The sequence below is a fragment of the Trifolium pratense genome, linkage group LG3 (assembly GCF_020283565.1).
Source record: "Trifolium pratense cultivar HEN17-A07 linkage group LG3, ARS_RC_1.1, whole genome shotgun sequence".
Taxonomy (NCBI): Eukaryota; Viridiplantae; Streptophyta; class Magnoliopsida; order Fabales; family Fabaceae; genus Trifolium; species Trifolium pratense.
Genome location: NC_060061.1, coordinates 39,984,788 through 39,999,389, shown reverse-complemented (window position 1 = coordinate 39,999,389; position 14,602 = coordinate 39,984,788). Strand labels below are relative to the sequence as shown.

General features: G+C 32.8%; 1 protein-coding gene across 4 annotated transcripts; it reads left to right on the top strand.

Moving 5' to 3' along the window:
- Nucleotides 1-7,361: 7,361 nt before the first annotated feature.
- On the top strand, nt 7,362-13,891 carry LOC123916300 (myb-like protein X). Of its 4 annotated transcripts, none has more exons than XR_006812106.1 (7): nt 7,375-8,433; nt 10,581-11,047; nt 11,539-11,642; nt 11,767-11,833; nt 11,921-11,990; nt 12,815-12,942; nt 13,429-13,891. XR_006812106.1 is itself a non-coding variant. In XM_045967732.1 (7 exons), the coding sequence occupies exons 1-6, from the start codon at nt 7,440-7,442 to the stop codon at nt 11,957-11,959; spliced, it is 1,626 nt and encodes a 541-aa protein (XP_045823688.1). In that variant the 5' UTR covers nt 7,375-7,439; the 3' UTR covers nt 11,960-11,990; nt 13,429-13,891. The 4 variants fall into 4 exon arrangements, 3 of the variants coding, with proteins under 3 accessions (XP_045823686.1, XP_045823688.1, XP_045823687.1); XM_045967732.1 differs by lacking the exon at nt 12,815-12,942 and having other exon boundaries at nt 7,375-8,172; nt 8,218-8,433; XM_045967730.1 differs by lacking the exon at nt 12,815-12,942 and having other exon boundaries at nt 7,362-8,433.
- Nucleotides 13,892-14,602: the final 711 nt, after the last annotated feature.

The window sequence follows — 14,602 nt, the reverse complement described above, 5'->3', positions numbered from 1 at the left end:
AGGAAAATGCTAAACAGTGCTCCCGGGACACTGGTTAAGCATGTTAAAATAGAAATTTTGTCTCGAAATATGTGCATTCAATGCCTCAAAAATACAAAAAGTTATCTTTTCAATATAAATTTTATTTTTTATTTCCTTTTTAAGTATACTTAACGAGTACCCCGGGGACACTATTTAGCATGACCCTAAATTTAATAATGTTTCCTTTTTGTGAATGTTAACTTCCTCTATGAGTTGTCAACTATGTATTCAAGTTCCATATTTCTTCCGGCCATATGGTAGTCTCACCTTATGCTCTCCCGGTACAAGTATTCATTGAGAGAAAAATTGTTTCTAAATATAAACTCATTTTGAAGTTACTAGATGCATTAATTATTTTTACAAATATAACCCTAATAAATATTAATACTTTGCTTTGTAGGAGGAGTAACATGAAAAATTGATTGCAAATACATTAATGCACAAAGGAAATTGGAATAGATTAGGATTTACAGAATTTATAATTTGTTTTATTATTGTTCCCTCCCTCCTAGGGTGATCGTATCCGAACCAATCCAAAAGTAAAACCGCAAATCGAACCAAACCAAACCGAAAACCGCAAAAACCGCATTTGGTTTGGATGTATTTGGATGGCTTTCTTACTGAACCGCAAACCGCAAAACCGCAAACCGCAAAAACCGCAAAAACCGCGGATAACCGCAAAAACCGCATTAAGTTACTATTATATATTTATATTCCAATATCGTAAAAGAAAATATATTTATATTCCAATATACATGCCCAATTACCAAGTCAGTCGACCAAATTAATCGAACTTCAAGTTGTTTTTATTTTTTGTACTGAAATTTTATTTTGGTGTTGTAATGTTATTTTAAATAAACAAATTTTATCGGTACCGTGATGTTATTTTGAAAATTCAATTTTTTTATATATTTAAAATTGTAAGTTACTATAATGTTATTTTGGATAAATAATTTTTGTTGGTACTACAATGTTATTTTGGAACTTCAATTTTTTATTTTTTTTTATGCTTAAAATTGTTCGGTACAATCGTTATGTTTTAAACCGCACCAACCGAACCGATCCAAACCGCATTGGTTTGGTTTGGTTTGGTTTGGATGACTTTTTAAAAATCAACCGAACCAAACCGAACCACATGCATTTTTATCTCGCGGTTAGGATGACTTTTATGCTCAAAACCGAACCAAACCGCACCGCGATCACCCCTACTCCCTCCTATATAATGCTCAATTTTCCGCATTGTTTTCTTTGTACGCTTTTCTTCTTTTCAGGTTTTATACCATTTTTTTTTTGAAATCCCTTTTTTTTTTACAGGAAACTTATTTCATTAATCAAAATGTGGCAACAAATCAAATGCCACAACAGCTTCAATATAAGGGGGGGTTTCCTCGATCCATATGAAATTAAAAATATCAAACTTTGTTAAATAGTGAGCCGCTTGATTAGCTTCTCTCCTAACATGTGCAATAACAAAGTTTATTAAAACTAGAAATTAGATTAGAACACTTCAAAACAATGGTTCCCAAGTAATTATGTTGCATATTGTCGCTGTTGAAAGTTGTAACCACATTAGCAAAATCTGAATTAATCTCCACATCTTTAAATAACATGTCTTTGGCGAATTCCATTTCTAGAAAAAGTGTCATCCCTTCAGCCACATCTGATTCCGGAACAATTGGTCGACACCAACAGCATGCAGCTATCACCACCCCATTTGAGTCTCTTACTTATGGGTTTTTGGAAAGATTTTTGATGAGTCGTATGTTGATTTCCGTTGGTTATGCTAGCTTGGATTTTGGTCTAGTCTTCTCAAAGGGTTTTGTAACTTTCTTTTCTTTTTATTTAATAATATTTCAAAAATGATACAAATGATAGGTAGTGGCGGATAAGTGTGTCAACATAATTCGGATGTTATGATTTGTCTTTGCATGCACTTTTTTATTGTTTTAAAAATATATGCATAAGAATTGGATTGAGGGATTAAAATGTATTTTTCTTTTCCTCTTTTGTTTTAACCCTAGCTATCACAACATTTCTCTTCTTTTTGATCTATCGATGAAAGGTGATTTTAGAGTCAAAATAGGCCCAAAATCACGTTTCCAAATCATTTTTTTCTTTCTCTTTTTGTTAAAGAAGTCTCGTTTTCACATATATTTTAAAACCTTGTAGTTTAGCAATAGTTAATCCTAGGAATTTGACTATGAACGTGTTCTTTTAGGGTTGATAAAAAAGAATTTTAATTATGAATTGAGTTTATGTTTATGCCTATTTATGAATAAGTTTATGTGATATTGTTTTTACACCTTGTTGGGCGATAAATGGTTTTACAAATGTCCTGTTTATGTTGGAATTTATACAAATGGTTTTATTAAATATTCAACGAACACCTTTTTTCCCCGAAACATGTAAACATGAGTTTTCTATGGCGACTATATATAATGAAAATTTAAACTCATTATATTTTTTCTAAGTTGATGATAGCCTCGTAAATGCATGAGATTATTGTCGTAATAAAAAGAATATCGACTTACATGACTAATGAAAAACAAATTAAGTAAACCTTTATAGATCAAAAGATTAGAAACAATATAAAAATAGAGGTATATTGAATAATCCGCATGATATTTCTTGTACTTTTTGTTATATGCAAATGGAAGACTGTTCCCATCTATTCTTCAATTGCTCTTTTGTTAAAGGTGTGTGGGAAACTATATATAGATGGTTAGGACAGAGTTTACCGTCAGGTTTGGAAGGTTGGAATCACTTTTTATCCTTTGGTTCTTTGGTTAAATCAAGAAAAGGTAATCGAATTCGTCATTTGATTTGGTTGGCCACTACTTGGTGCTTATGGAAGCTTAGAAATAATGTTGTTTTTAATGGAGACTTACCGGATACTTCCAAACTTGTAGATGATATTAAAACTTTTTCTTGGTTTTGATTTAAGGGTCATTTTGGTCGTAAGTCCTCTTTCTCTTTTTCTGAATGGTGTTTAGATCCTATTGTATGTCTTCAAAGCATACTATAATTTGCTTTATATTGTGAGGGATTGAGTACCCCTTTGTACTTCTTTATAATATATTGTTTGCTTATAAAAAAAAAAGGTGGTAAAATATGAGAAAATGTTGGAAGAGATTTTGTTGGATTTTAAGTAGATATAGTCGAATTTAAAGTATGATATATGATTATAATAAAAAAAAAAAAGCATCCTAAGATCATATATTTCATCATCATTTGTGGATCCAGAAACTTTGTTTGGTGGGGGCTTACAAAAATGTCTTTTGATAAATTAAAAGTTAGTTAATTCTGTCCAATCCTAGTATCATTGTGGAAGCGATTTATCCATCTTCTATCGAAGGTTGCAGAAATCCTACGGTTATGTGCTCGAAAAATGGACAAAAATGTACACAAAAAATATACAACATAAAATATAAACACTATATGATACAAACACCATCCCAACACAAAATAGACACCGCCAAACTAGCACCGACAACAAGCCACACTAAAGTTAAACAACTACAATCTCACTCTCAGATAGCAAGACACAACAAGATCATTATACCTACATGCTAAACAGACCATTATACGGTAGCTGAGACGTCTTCTTTAGAGTGGGAGGCATGGGTGTGACGGAGACAGTTGTGGGGAGGAGGAGATGATGAGGGAGTGTCAGACTTTACTTCACAATCTCGTTTTGCAGGCCCAGTCTTCAGATATGTGGCAGTGGCAGTCTGATACTACTAAAGGTTACTTAGTTCGTGATGCATATCAGATTTTGACTTCACAGGATTCGGTTACTCTGGATGCAGTTAAATATCTTATTTGGCATAAATAGGTTCCCTTGAAAGTTTCTAACTTGTTACACATTTATTTTTCAATTATCTTCTATTATAAAAATTTGTTGCACTGTTACCCTTCTAGTCATTTTTCTTCAACATAAGTGTTTTTTTTTAGGCAAAAGCTAAAGAATTCGCAGAGGCACTCTTAAAGACCTTAAATAGTAAATTTTTTATAGAATTCTTATGAAAATCCATAAAGTCAATTCATTGGAAACTGTAGCGTTTAATTTTTTGAATACTCCCTCCCCTCTGGTACTTAATATAAGAAGAGATTCACATTTTATATACATTAAAAAATTGATGTACCTAGACTATATTAGAGACTAGATACATTCATTTTTTAATGTATCTAAAAAGTCAACTTCTTGTTGTATTAAGGACTAGAGGGAGTAAAAAATTTCTTAAAATGAAATGCTTAAAGAGTTTATAGGATCACTAGTTAACAAGACCCCTTTTTTTATCAACAAGTTAGAAACACAAAAAAAAGATTTTGTAACGGTGCGTTAAAAATGTAAAATATATATTTGTTACCTAAAAAATTTAAAACCGTTACTTGAAAAATTTCAAGATCAAAATGTTACAAGAAAATCCAAATTAACTAGTATAAATATCCAAATTATTAGGTCGGCCACAGTTGTTTCTTCTCCACTTGTGCAAGTGAATTTTCAATTTTTTTATGTCAACTAGTATAGTGGCTAGAAAATCCGCCTTAAAGGTGAATAAGTGGAGTATCAGATTGGAATCCGGGCTCCTGCACATATAGTGCGATATTCCTACCAACTGAGCTAAGCTCACGGGGACTGAATTTTCAATTTCTATTGTTATTTCGTCGAACTCACTATAAATTTTTGCCCAAATAATAAAAACTTAGACCTCTTAAATTTAATTGCCGATCAAGAACTTTCATAAAAAAGATTAATTATCGTTAACGACAATAAATGACTAAGACCATCTCCAATGACGGGTACTTATTTTTTAAGTACGAGTACCTATATTGGTGAGATGTGCTATTGGTGAGACCTATTTAAAACTTTTTAAGAGGTGTTGGGTTGGAGTGATTGAGTACTTACTAGCACGGGTCTAATTAGCCTAATATATAACAAAAAATTGTAATATTGAAAGGTATTTTAAAAAAACTTTATTGTAAGAAAATGATGTAAGTTTGGTTCCCACCAAAGAAAAATTTAATTGTTTTAATTTAAAAATGCAAAAAAAAAAAGAAAGGGAAAATGAGCGGGAATAAAATTAGGTTTAGGGTTAGCGTATCAGAATAAGCTTAGAATATACTTCCTTCGGTCATTTTTATAAGGAACACTTTGAAAAAATCACAAAGACCAAATAAACACGTTTAACATAGTTATTTTCATTTAATACTCTTATAAATTTAAATTTATTCCATGTATACCCTTATTTAATTACTCTTTATTCAACTAACTTATTATTAAATTCTCTCTCATAATAAATAAGGGTATAAGTGAAATTGAATATTTAAAACATTTGAAAATTGGTCAAAGTTATGAACAAATTTTCCTCCAAAGTGTTCCTTATAAAAAGGGCCGGAGGGAGTATCAGAGAAGATTATAAATGCATTTAATATTAGGTTAACATATTAGGATGACAAAATTACACTCCAAGTCTTTTATCTTATTTTTTTGTAATACTTTGGTCCTTTATTATTATTATTATTTTAGTAATATTTTGATCATTTATCTACAGTGTAATTTTTGCCTATTTGGATTTTTAACTTTAATCACAATTGAAATACATGCTCTAGTGGTTGAAAAACTTTATTGTAAGTAAATGATGCGGGTTCGATTCCCACGGTAGACAAATTAATTTTTTTTAATATAAAACTGCAATAAGAAGAGAGGAAAAATGATTAACTTTAGGGTTATCTTATCGGAATAACCTTTGAATATAAGAGATAAAAAAAATTATAAATGCATTTAATATTAGGTTGGATTTTTAATTTTAATCATGATTGAAGCACATTTTTTAGTAGTTGAAAATTTCATTGTAAGCAAATGATACAGGTTCGATTCCCACCGTAAAAAAATTAATTTTTTTAATATAAAATTCAATAAAAAAATAGAGAAAATAATTAGATTTAAGATTAGCTTATGAAAATAATCTTAGGGGGGTGTATTGGATTGGGATTTCATGGGATTTTAAAAGACTTTTTTATGACAAAAAAATTTTGAGGTATTCAATCAAGACTTTTAAAAAAGTTAAATAAATCTTGTGGTATTCAATCAAGACAAATAAGATTTTTTTTTCAGGGCAACACAATCCGTTGGTATTCAATTGAGATTTGTTCCTACTTTTAAAATGTCCATTGGTATTCAAAAGTCTACCGATTTTGATGGATTCTTGTTTGGAATGGATTTTGAGAGACTTTTTAGTTGAAAATACACTTGATAGACTTTTTCAACAATCTCACCAAAAACCTTGAGACTTTTTTGAACTCTCCAAGACTTTTTACTTTCATATGTATAAAATTTCTTCTTCTTCTTTATTACTTTCACAGTTCATCATCACTGCACCCGGTTTTTTCTTCTTTTCTTTGTTCACTTTTTCAACAATCTCCCCAAAAGCCTTGAGAATTTTTCAAACTCCTCAACACTTTTTACTTTCATCATTATTATACCGGTTTTCTTCTTCTTCTTATTCTTTACCTATCAAATATGTTTTTTTGCAAAAAAATATTTTAACAAATTCTACATCTTTTTTACAAAGTTTTGATTAATTACAACGGCAAACAAAGTTTTTTCGTCACCCATTCATCTGCTTCTATTTTCCATCAATGGTAGTGGTAGTGATAACCTTTTTATTGGTGATTAGAAACATATACGTAAAAATATATAAAAAAAAAAAAGAAACATATACGTAACAAAAATGTAAGGTTTTTTTTAAAATCTTTGGATTCCCAAAAAAATGTAATTTCTTTTATTAAAATTTATTGATTCTTTTAAAATTTTCCTAATATACAAAAGTTTCCTAATATATAAAGTGTTATGAAATCTTGATTGTAAAAAAGTCTTTTGAAAAAATCTCTCAAAATCCATTCAAATCATGTGTTAAAAATCTTGATTGTAAAAAAGTCTTTGTAAAAAAGTCTTTAAAATCTCACAAAATCAATATAATCCAACAAAATCTCATAAAATCATCAAGACTTTTTTTGCCAAAATTGTCTCATAAAATCTCAATCCAATACACCCTCCTTAAAATATAAGATATAATACTATTTTTTAAAAGAGTTTAATTGTTGTGCACCGTCAGTGTAACATTTTTTTACACATGCATCCAATAACACGTTGCCACATCATTTAATGAATGTGACACATCATGTGTTTTTAATTACCATACATGATGTGTCGGTATATTATTGGATGCATGTGCAAAATAACTTTACACCGACGGTGCATATAAATTAAATTCTTTTTAAAAATTATAAATAAATGATGTATACACTTCGATACTAAAAAATGAGTAGCTCAGTCGGAATTTCTATAACAAATTTGAATCGCGCAAATGCCAAAGTAATATACAAATCAGAAAATCTCAATTGAAGTGAAATCAATGGACAAAGTCATATCAAATTGGACAATGGAATTTCTCCTTCAAAGCTTCGTTCCCGATTCACTCATTGAGAAAACCCTAACCGTTCTTCCACATTCCACCGCCGATTCTCGCCTCAAAATAGCACTCCTCCTCCGCACCCTTCAAACTTCCCTCCTCAACGCTTCCCTCTCCGAAACCTCTCTCGAAATCCTCGAACACCTCGAAAGCCTTTACCACACCGATGCTATTCCAATCTTGGATTCAATGCGCAGTGCTTACTGCGCTGTTTCGGTGGAAAGCACCGTCAAGTATCTTATTGCTAGTCCTGAAGGTCCCTCCGGTGAGTACTATTCTGCTGTCCGACGGATCTGGCATGAAAGGGTTGATAAATTGTCGGAGGAGGGACGAAGGAGTGAGCTTTTGTCTGATGAGTTGGATCAGTGGAGGCAAGAAGTTGAAGCTGCGCTTTGGCATGTTAGGGTTTCCGAGAGGCTTGTGGGGTTGAATACAAGGAGAGATGCGATGAATGAAATGAAGAGGTTTTTGAAAGAAGCGTGGGAAACTATTGGACTTTCGTATATTGATTCGGTGGAGACAGTTTCTGTCGGGAATGGTTTGCGCCATGAAGGTGTTTGTGAAAATGCTTCGGCTTCGGGTAGTGAAGTGTCGAAGAAGTGTGATGGAAGGTTAGAAGGTTTGGAAAAGGAAAAAATGAACTCTGGTTGTCAAGATGAGGATGAGAATGAGAATGACAATGACAACGAGGAGAATGAGAATAAGAATGAGAATGAGAATAAGAATGAGAATGACAATGAGAAGAATGAGAATGAGAATGAGAATGAGAATGAGAATGAGAATAAGAATAAGAATGAGAATGAGAATGAGAATGAGAATGGTGATGTGGCAACAATGCAGGAAAATCATGGCAATGAGCAATTGGAAGAGAGAGTTGGCACTTCTTGTGATGCAAATCAGGAAGTGGGTGAGTGTGATTCTTCAAAGGGAGATAAAGGTGTGTTTTTTATTTTATTTTTTGTCTCAATCACTTCAAAAACAAATCTTGGAGAATTGAAAAATTTAGTTTTTCTGTGAACTTTGAGTGTTTAATTTGTAAGTTTTGATGTCAATGCTATGAGTTATAGTTATTGGTAGCAAACTGTGTTTTTTTTTTTGGTACTTCAAACAATAGTGTGTATTTGATGTTATAGAGGTTTAAATTATTGGATAAATGGTGACAGTAGATTTTGATCACTATACTAGCTATGAATTTTTGTGCTGCTTAATTTGAGTATCTCTATTAGAAGAAGATTGATAACTAAATCGTAACAGTTTTTCTTTCTCTTTATTTTTCTATTTTCCAATCTGATTACAAAGGTTAGGGTCCTCTTTATATAGAGTGACCAAATGACTAATACACCACTATCTATTCTAACCTTATCTTATCAGGATTTAGTTAATATACTTTTACACACCCCCCTCAAGCTCAGTGTAGCTCCTGACATTTAGCTTGTTCCTCATAAGCAGAAATTTATCTGTAGAAATAGGTTTCGTAAGAACATCTGCTAGCTGATCATTTCCAGGAATGTGTAGAACAGATAGTTGCTTAGCTAAAACTTTTTCTCTGACAAAGAATAGATCTATTTCCATATGCTTTGTTCTGGAGTGTAGGACAGGATTGTGAGCAAGATGAACAGCTGACTGGTTGTCACAGTAGATTACTGGGGTAGTGAAGGGAACAGTAAGTTCTGTGAGAAGAGTTTGCACCCAGAGAATGTCTGCAGTGGCTTGAGCTAGGCTTCTGTACTCAGCTTCTGTGCTAGACCTTGCAACAACTTGTTGTTTTCTTGGTCACCAGGATATTAAATTTGGTCCAAAGAAGAGTGCTGCTCCAGATGTGGACTTTCTATCATCAGGATCTGCTGCCCAGTCAGCATCACAAAACATTTTGAGGGAGAGGGTGATGAATAGTTGTAGGAGCTATCTTTAATCCAAACTAAATGGTACCTTTAAGATACCTTAGGATTCTCTTGACCAAATGACGAATACACCACTATCTTTTTTTTTTTTTTTTGAACAGCGAATATATTATTAACCAGGTCTCTGCACAAGACGAACAAAGACCGGTAAAAAAGTAACTACATAACAGGGCGCCGTATATATGCGGAACGCTAAAAATAAACACCATCTAATAAAGGACCACCTCCTAATCCCAAAATCAGATAGGCACCCCTCAGATTTCAGGACACCAAAGACACCAACCCAGCCCCAAAGTTGCCACTAGATCGACACTAACTCCCGATCTCGAATCAAAAGTGATCGGCCCATCAGAATCCAAAAAACAACTCCTTCAGGCTAAAAGCTGATGAGACAACGGTGGAAAGAGAACCTATCTATTCTAACCTTATCTTATCAGGATATAGTTAATCCCTTATATTCTATCTAATACATGATTACATCATATACTCTTACAATCTCTTGTGTGTTTTATGTGTTTTATAAGGGTTTCTTTGTTTTTGCTTGCAAAAATGTTCTTTCTATATGCACGAATTATGAATTTTGATCATTATACTAGGCATGGATTTTTGTGTTTTATATGCACTAATTAGTTAGGATATGAGTATTCTTAGTGCCTGAGAAATTATATTTTTGTTACACACTTTCGATCTCAAAAAAATGGATTGTGTTTTGATTGTTTTGGCTTATAAAGTATTAATCATGAATCAATGAGTAAGCAAAGTATCAACTTACTCTGTTTATTATTTTTGGTGTTGTTACTAGGTACTACCAATTAAAACTATGTTTCTCTAAACCAAGACATTGAGTTCAAGTAGTTAATGAGTTCCCCCTAGGACGAATCGTTGGGGAGAACCCGAGTTCGATTCCTGGTGGAAACAATTTTTGGTCAGAATTTACTTACCTCGTGGCCGAACTCTGGATTACTGGGGCCCTACTCCCCTGGGAACCAGAGGGTTAATACTTAATATAAAAAAAAAAAAAAAACTGTTTCTCTGTTTGTTGGAAAGACTTGTTCATTCTTTATTCAATACAAGCTCAGATGATATACAAGTTATGACACAGCTCAGCAATTGCATTGCCTACACAGTACACTTATTTGGTTATTATTTACATTATCTTAACTATATCTGTCTCTCCTAATAGAAATCCGGAAAGACAATCATCAACTCAAACGCAAGCGCTCTGCAATTCGAACATACCATGCGGGAGTTAGAATCTCTGATGCTGAAGAAGCGCCTGAGGAAGCGAAAACAACAAATTTGTCCTGTAAATGTGAAAACTTGCCGAGTGCTGAAGTAAAGAAAGTTCGGGAGTCCCTTAGATCAAGTTCTATGGAGTTAAAAGCAATGGTCAAGGATCCTCTTCCTGATGCATTGCACACATCGGAAGCTGTAAGATCCAAATTGGCTACAAAAGATATAAATCGCAGCCCACCCATCGAAAACCAGAGTGGACATGTAGATGCACCAGATTCAACTGCATGCAAGACTATTGTACTTTATCAGCATAATGACGTCAATCCTGGGAAGAAGTCTTCTGTTCATTGTAGTAGTAGTCGTCGTCTTCGCCCCAAGCTAATGGAACGAGGAAATTCTGCTCATACTTTTGAGGTAATAATCTATGTAATTATCTTTTCTAATCTGGAGGTAGATTCTTTATGATATTCATGTGTTCTGCATAAGGGTCTAAATGATTGCTTCTTGTAAAAAAAGAAAATTATGCAAAATGCTTGCTGTCTCTTGAAGGAAGTTCTTTCAAAAGAATTACCACCACTGATAGTTTTAAATATGGCCAGAGTAACTAAAATTCTGAACCATTACACAAAGTGGCACTGATGCAGTAGTGAATGACTGAGGTTGTGAGCGGTTATGGAAGCTGCCATAATTGCAATGTGTTGAACCACGGTTTCACCAGATGCATGGGCCTGTAGATTCTGCAGATGTTGACCCTCAAAGTGTTGTCCTTTTTTATCATTTGGATGGTTAAGTCTCTTGGATTGGTGGTTTCTTTTGGTTGTTGTGGTGTGCACTAAGTATTGTACTTGGATTTACTTTCTATTCTATTAGGAATTGGCATATTAGTTATTTCCTTCTTTTTGCAGTGGGATGATTCAATAGAAAACAAACCGAACGTAATACAGCCAAAAAAGAAGAAAAGGAGATGGACTTCATTGGAAGAGGATACATTAAGGGCTGGTGTAAAAATGTATGTTTTTTTTCCAAAACTAGTCAAACCATAAATGTCCTAGTGAACTATCATGGGTGCAATTTATAGTTGGCGTTATATATATTATGATTTCATGTTCTCATTCACTATATTTCTTATGCAGGTTTGGAGAAGGAAACTGGAAAGATATCCGAGAATTTTACAGCAACATATTTGAATTTAGAAGTGCTGTATGCAATCTATGCACCAAAAACTTTGTGTTGTTTCTTTCTGAACTTGTTGTGCCTTTAATAACACTTCAATTTTTATTTTGTAAGGGTGATCTGAAGGACAAGTGGAGAAATTTGATTCGGTGACACAACATTGACGTGTACATATCCTAGGAAGGTATATTATTTTCTTGCATCTAGAAATCGTATTTCTATTGACAATGAATAAAATGGGTTGATACTGTTATTACATTTGCTGTTTCATTCTTGCCTGGTTCTTTCTCTTTTAGAGGTAGAGGGCGGCTATCTTTAGAGGTGAAACTCTCCTTGTGAACTGAAAAAAAATAAGTCTTACTGTAATGTTCAACTCTTCATAGTGAGATAATTGTGATTTGAAAAAAATGCAACATATTGTTAAATTAATATATGTATAATATAATGAATATTTGATGCTTTACTCTCAAATACCAATCCTTGTACTGCTGCAAGCATTACTTACCCTTAATTTGAGCTATTGGTGGTGCTGCATGATGGCGCAAACTAAAAACCTTCCATTGAATTATTTAAAAGCCATATTTAAGAAAAATATGCAGGGGAATAGGAATTTAACAACCTATATTAAGAAAAATAAACATATAACTAAAACATTAGTGGCCACATCAAACTTAATAAAAGTTTATAAACATTGATCTAGTAGATGCAATAGAAAGGATGGAAAACCACTAGAAAATACCAAAGCCTTAAATTAAATCTAGCAGGGAAAGAAAATTGGGAATGTTTTGCTTTTGTAAGACTTTCTTTGGTGATATTTCTGCTTTTGTAATCTTGGAAGTGTTTTGCCAGTTCCTGGACCCTCTCCTTGTTCATACTTCTTTATAGTTGAACCTCGAGTTGATTTGTGGGATAAACTGCATTACATATTTACAGTATATTCCCATCTACAAAATTGTCATACATCAGACAATGATAATTTTGATAGCTGGTTCTATCGATGCAATGCAGTTTCATTGAAGCACAATTCAACTAGTGCTGTTAGTGAGGATCAACTAGTTACCCAAAGTACATTTTAGGACCCACTCATAACACTATTCCCTCATTTCGGCATGCTTGTATCAAGGGCTCGTCTTAAGGTTAGACTATAAGTGAAGATTTTGATTATATACATCGCACACACATATATACCTGAAGTTTTATGGCTGTTAATGGATACCTTTTCTGAAACTAGCTTATAGTAATTCCTTGGATAATAAGATTTCTTGTCGTGATATACAGTCTAATACTGAACTCCTGCATTTTAAAAGCTCAATACCAATATTTTTTTATCTTGCTGAGAAATATATTATGACCTAATAGCAACTTTACCATTCCATATAGAGCTTTATAAGTTATAACAAATAAAGTCTGTCCCAAAAAAGAAAATAGTAGTGACTGATGGAAAACATTTTGTGCATGCAATTTAGTAACTACTCTGTGTGATGTTTACACATACAAATTGATGCATTGTATACTAAACATATCCAGTTTCATTGTTTGAAACTGCTGAACAAACTGTGTAGCATTTGATTAATGTTATATGTTACTAGAAAAGGTTTATTGACTTGCTGGATAAATTTCAGGTTTATCTTTTGGCGGGAAGCTCGAAATGGAAAGAAATCATACCAACTTTGACATCTGGGAATTGTATCACTAAACATAAATGGTATATACACAAATGAAACTAGTTGATGCTGCCTTCTGTATCTGCTTAACTTGTGCTGATATATGGGAGTTTGGGACATACCCTCTTAAACAACACCTGTTTAGAGTTTAGATACTCCTAGTATTCTTATGTCCATAAATGTACCGATGTATATATAGGTTTAAATTAGTTATGTGTGTCTAGTTAAATAAAACGTATTTTTAGGTTTTTTTTTTTTTTTAACTTAAAGCAAAATTAAAGTCTTTATGTCAGTTCACTGTTAAAAGTGAGTGGGGATCTAGGAGTAACTTTGATGAGTTACTACGTCTAATAACTTGTTATAAACAATGAATTTTGCTGAAGCTGTTAATGGGTAGATCAACTTCGTTGTTTTATTTTAATAACATTTTAAAATTATGAGTATCATTAAATAATTTCACATGAATGTATATGAAGGCCTTTTTTTTAACAAAAAGTATAAGTAATTATTGAGAGCTAGATTCACTGTTTTAAAGAACCGGACTGGCCGGTTTGACTGGTTCGATCGTGAACTGGGCACAACACTGGTCCGGAAGAAAGTCCAAAACCGGTAGTCAGTTAAACAGGTAAAAAATCGTTAAGAACCAGGGTGAACCGGTGGGAACCGTTGAAACTGGTGAACTGGTCATGGTTCTGGAAAACCGGCCGATTCGCACTCACTTTTAAAAAAATGAAATTTTCAACTCTTTTTTTCTTCCTGTTTTCATTTTTCTTTTCACTGAAATGCGCTAAACAGGGAAGTGAAACTTTTTTTTTATTTCAATTTCAAACAAATCCGACCGGTTGACCCTTGAACCGGAGGTCGCAACGGTTCGACCTCCGGTTCTTAAAACATTGGCTAGATTACATAGTTACAAATTTTGAATTTTTATAAAATTGTTTGATTGTTAATATATTATGATATGATAGTAGTCAATGGTGGATTAGTGAGATTCATTATTTACAATAAGTTGTTAAGCTGAATTAGTTATTGTAGAGTTACTTGTGAAGAACATAAATTGTAGTAGATACATGTTTAAGTATTATTTAAATTAAATGAGAAGAAAAATTGCCGTGATGAATACTTAAATCTA

Excerpts from the sequence above, each read along its gene's own strand:
- LOC123916300 (XM_045967730.1), top strand. The coding sequence starts at position 7,440 with ATGGACAAAGTCATATCAAATTGGACAATGGAATTTCTCCTTCAAAGC. Across the intron at positions 8,434-10,580 it reads TTCTTCAAAGGGAGATAAAG|AAATCCGGAAAGACAATCAT; the intron begins GTGTGTTTTTTA and ends CTCTCCTAATAG. Across the intron at positions 11,834-11,920 it reads TATTTGAATTTAGAAGTGCT|GGTGATCTGAAGGACAAGTG; the intron begins GTATGCAATCTA and ends TTATTTTGTAAG.